The 3,700-nt window shown below is 39.4% G+C and overlaps 2 protein-coding genes across 2 annotated transcripts in view; both read right to left on the bottom strand.

Moving 5' to 3' along the window:
* Positions 1 to 530, bottom strand: part of LOC108966149 (trypsin delta/gamma-like) — a 1,174-nt gene extending 644 nt beyond the window's left edge. Inside the window, exon 1 of the mRNA XM_018928909.1 lies at positions 1 to 530. Coding sequence (XP_018784454.1) covers positions 1 to 491 — 491 coding nt within the window. The 5' untranslated portion in view covers positions 492 to 530.
* Positions 531 to 2,719: 2,189 nt separating this feature from the next.
* On the bottom strand, positions 2,720 to 3,700 carry LOC108966207 (trypsin alpha-like). Its single transcript, XM_018928978.1, has one exon. The coding sequence runs from the start codon at positions 3,661 to 3,663 to the stop codon at positions 2,875 to 2,877; it is 789 nt and encodes a 262-aa protein (XP_018784523.1). The 5' UTR covers positions 3,664 to 3,700; the 3' UTR covers positions 2,720 to 2,874.

Here is a 3,700-nt window from a genome sequence, read left to right as displayed (position 1 = left end):
TTGGAGCCAGATTTCAGTGTACCCCAACCAGATACTGCTGCGGGGGCGCCAGTGCCGGGTGTGGTGATAGCCAAGCCAATTGACTTAGTGGTAGAGCTGAAGGACAGAGATGAGGCTAGCCTGATGATGGCAATATCGTTGGAGTAAGTTGATGGAGAGTAGCCYTCGTGATTTTTGAAAGCAAGGACAGAGATGGTAACACCACCAGAGTTCCAGTAGGAAGAACCGGCACGAACTCTCAAAATCGAAGCGCTAACCGATTGCAAGCAGTGAGCGGCTGTCACAATAATTTTGCTGCTATAGATAGAGCCACCGCATGAGTGGGAACCGGAACGTTGGAGCGATACCTGCCATGGGAATGAACTGATGGTGGTTGGAGTACCGCCAACAATACGTCCACTCAAATCGTCGCTAAGGCTGACCATACCTTCGGGTATGGTGCGAGCGAAGGCGCAAGCCACAAAAGACAAAACTACCACGAATTTCAACATTGCTCCTTTACAGATAGTTGCAAACAACTGCTGCTGACCAAAGTGGTGAGCTTATTTATACCTAGCACAATATTTACTCGGAGTATAAGCCTTATCAATAATCAAAGAATATTGGTGTATGACGTCCATTTTTACCAAAATTTGTCGTTTTCAAGTGTGCTCATCCGTGTGAAGATAAGTCCATAAGTCTAATAAGTCCATTATCAAGTTTACTAAGACCAAAAGTAAATGCTGGGAAAATATTTCTTTTATTTACGTTTTATAAAGTATATTTTGCTTTCTTCGTTATATCATTTGCTAAGTTGGCAAGCTTAATAAAACCTCTTACATAAATTGCAATATTTTCTTTACTCCAACTTTGGGCCTGAAAACTAAGAAACTCTGTCATTAATAAAGTTCTGTTATACAATTTTTTATATAACGTTAGCATACATATTAGAATAGTGAAGAAGTTGCCCATTGGGCATTCCTTAGATGGTTTACGTGGCTTGTCAGCAAGGTTTAAATAACCTTTCGAATAAAAATCTATTAATTGTTGTAAAGTATTTTCATGTCTACGCTTTGTTGATCGGAAACTATGAACAAGCATACAGATAGCTAGCTCGAAACATAGGAAAAAATTTAGACAAACTCTTGTAAAGGTCTAGRGCTTGAGTGATTCTAAAGCCTTAACTTTTGATAGTGAAGATTGTGCTCTGTCAAGACGATAAGATCGAAAAAATTACAGAAACAGTACTTGAAACTCGTTCTGTTGGTATCAAAAAGAAAGCAGCGGATATCAATATCTGTCACGGATCGACTCAACACATTTTGTTCAATGTTTTGGGCACGATGTCGACGACGTTTATTAATAAACGAGCTGAAACCGCAAAAACGAGTATATACTCGTACATATATGGTAATTTAATTTAAAAATTTGCGAATCATTTCTTATCTGGTCTTCGTTCATACTTTTGTATATATTGAAGATTTATAGATACGAATTAATTATATTAAATATATGATGAACCCTAAAATGCAATCAACCATTCAATTACTACTTTGCAACTAATATAAATCAGAAACACCGCTAGTCCGTCACTGGTTTCTTGATTAGTTGATGTCATATGTGATGCCAATAGTTAGACTTCAGTCAGAAATTGAACTCATACTTAAATATGTTCATATAAGAATGATATATGATTTTCGACTCTTTCGTTGCTTTACTGCTGGGTACATAAATAAGTATGCCCATATAAGAGTACCGATATGCATGCAAATAAATGCTATCTTATAATATCAGCCACGAAATGAGAACGAGCTGTAATCTTCTACACAAATATCACGTATTTAAGGCAGAAATTACTTTCAATCAACAGTGAAAGACTGCATCATAACAAAATGTGATTATTAATTGATTCTCTTTGGAGAAGTCTTGACAGAATTGAATAAGTTTGATTCTAGTTAAAAGAGTAAGGAAGTGATGAATTCAGCCGCAACCTGGTATTACACACTCTCCGAAATAAATACAAGCTTTAGAAGTATTTTGAAATGTTTTCGAAAGGCAAAAGTGGATCTCGGTACATTGATTTCACTAGAGACAAGGGATATGTAAAAATTTAAGTAYTGATGATATTATAATATCATATTGTAGCGTTCACCTCTGTCAATTAAAAACTTTCTTCAAAGGTCACCTGAGCGGCTTATGCGTATACTCGTATAGTATTAGCGGATTTGTGCAGTATGAGACAAGATATCTGCACGCCATAGGGCATGGGTTAATGCAATCTTCGAAGAAATTGTTTGGATTCTAATAATATCACATTGCGGTGTGAGAGCGTCAAATCACATCGCGGTGCTAGCGTCATCTAAGCACTGGCTAGCTATGGTGCCTGCTTTTCTTTTATAGAGCCAGCTAACAGCCAGCTTTCCGCGAGATAACATTATGACTGTTAAATCACATCACAGCGCGGCGTGAGAGTCACCTAAGCACTGACCAGCCGCCGTGAATGTTTTTCTTTTATAGAGTCAGCTAACAGCCTGCTTCCCGCGAGATTACATTATGACTGTTAACTCACATCACATCGCGGTGCTAGCGTCACGTAAGCACTGGCTAGCTATGGTTCTTGCTTTTATAGAGCCAGCTAACAGACAAGACTACATTATGACTGTTAAGCCACASTCACGAATCCCAAGCCACAGCAATTTTCTGTCCGTGGTATGGATAAATAAAAAGTCGGTAACAATAATAAATTTTTATATGTGTACAAAACGCACAACAACCCTTCGATTTTTAATATTGTATTAAGTTATAATCGCTGCTATTATTATACATTTTTTTTATTTAACATTTTATTATGTTATTAAACTGTGAGGCATTACAATACAGCTAAGACACAAATATCTACCTAAGAGAACTTAAATAGTTAGCAGTGTTTTCTATCCATACGCGCAGGGAAGCCACATCTGAGTATACCCCCGGATAGTTGGGGTAAGCGCAACCGAAACCCCACGATACAACACCGACCAGCACGCCACCCGCAACCATTGGACCACCAGAATCTCCTTGACATGCATCTTTGCCCACGGCATAAGCACATATCATAGTTTCTAAAATATTTTGACTACCATAGCCATAAATATTCGAGGCACACTTTTCCAAACTGACAACTTCCAAATTCACATACTGTAATTGCGTGGGCGACGTCTGTGAACCAGAAAGTTTAGTACCCCAACCGGATACAACCGCTACGACATCATCAGCTGGYGCTGTTTCAGCCAAAGCAATTGGTTTTATGGTCGAGCTAAACGTTAGTGAACTGGCTAAACGTATTAAAGCAATATCGTAGGCCATGTCATTCGAGCCGTACAGTTCGTGTACCCTGAATGCGGTAATCTCAGAAAGTTTACCGCCAGAATTCCAGAAGGATGAACCGGCGCGTACCCTCAGTGTAGTAAGTGATGGGTTATCAGAAAGGCAATGTGCAGCCGTCACAATGATGTTTTCGCTGTAAACGGAGCCACCACATGAATGTGAGCCGGAGCGCTGTAAAGATATTTGCCATGGGAAAGAGCTGATTGTGGTCGCAGCACCGCCGACAATACGTCCATCCAAAAGTGGTTGCAGCCCTTGAGGGTTGGGGGCGGCTAACGCGCAGGCAAATACCGATAATAGAATAACGATCTTCAACATTTTGGAATGTTTGTGGTGAATATAAGTAGATGGGATT

Source organism: Bactrocera latifrons, unplaced genomic scaffold, assembly GCF_001853355.1.
Source record: "Bactrocera latifrons isolate USDA-ARS-PBARC rearing strain unplaced genomic scaffold, ASM185335v1 scaffold_157, whole genome shotgun sequence".
Taxonomy (NCBI): Eukaryota; Metazoa; Arthropoda; class Insecta; order Diptera; family Tephritidae; genus Bactrocera; species Bactrocera latifrons.
This window is presented reverse-complemented; position numbering and strand designations above follow the sequence as displayed.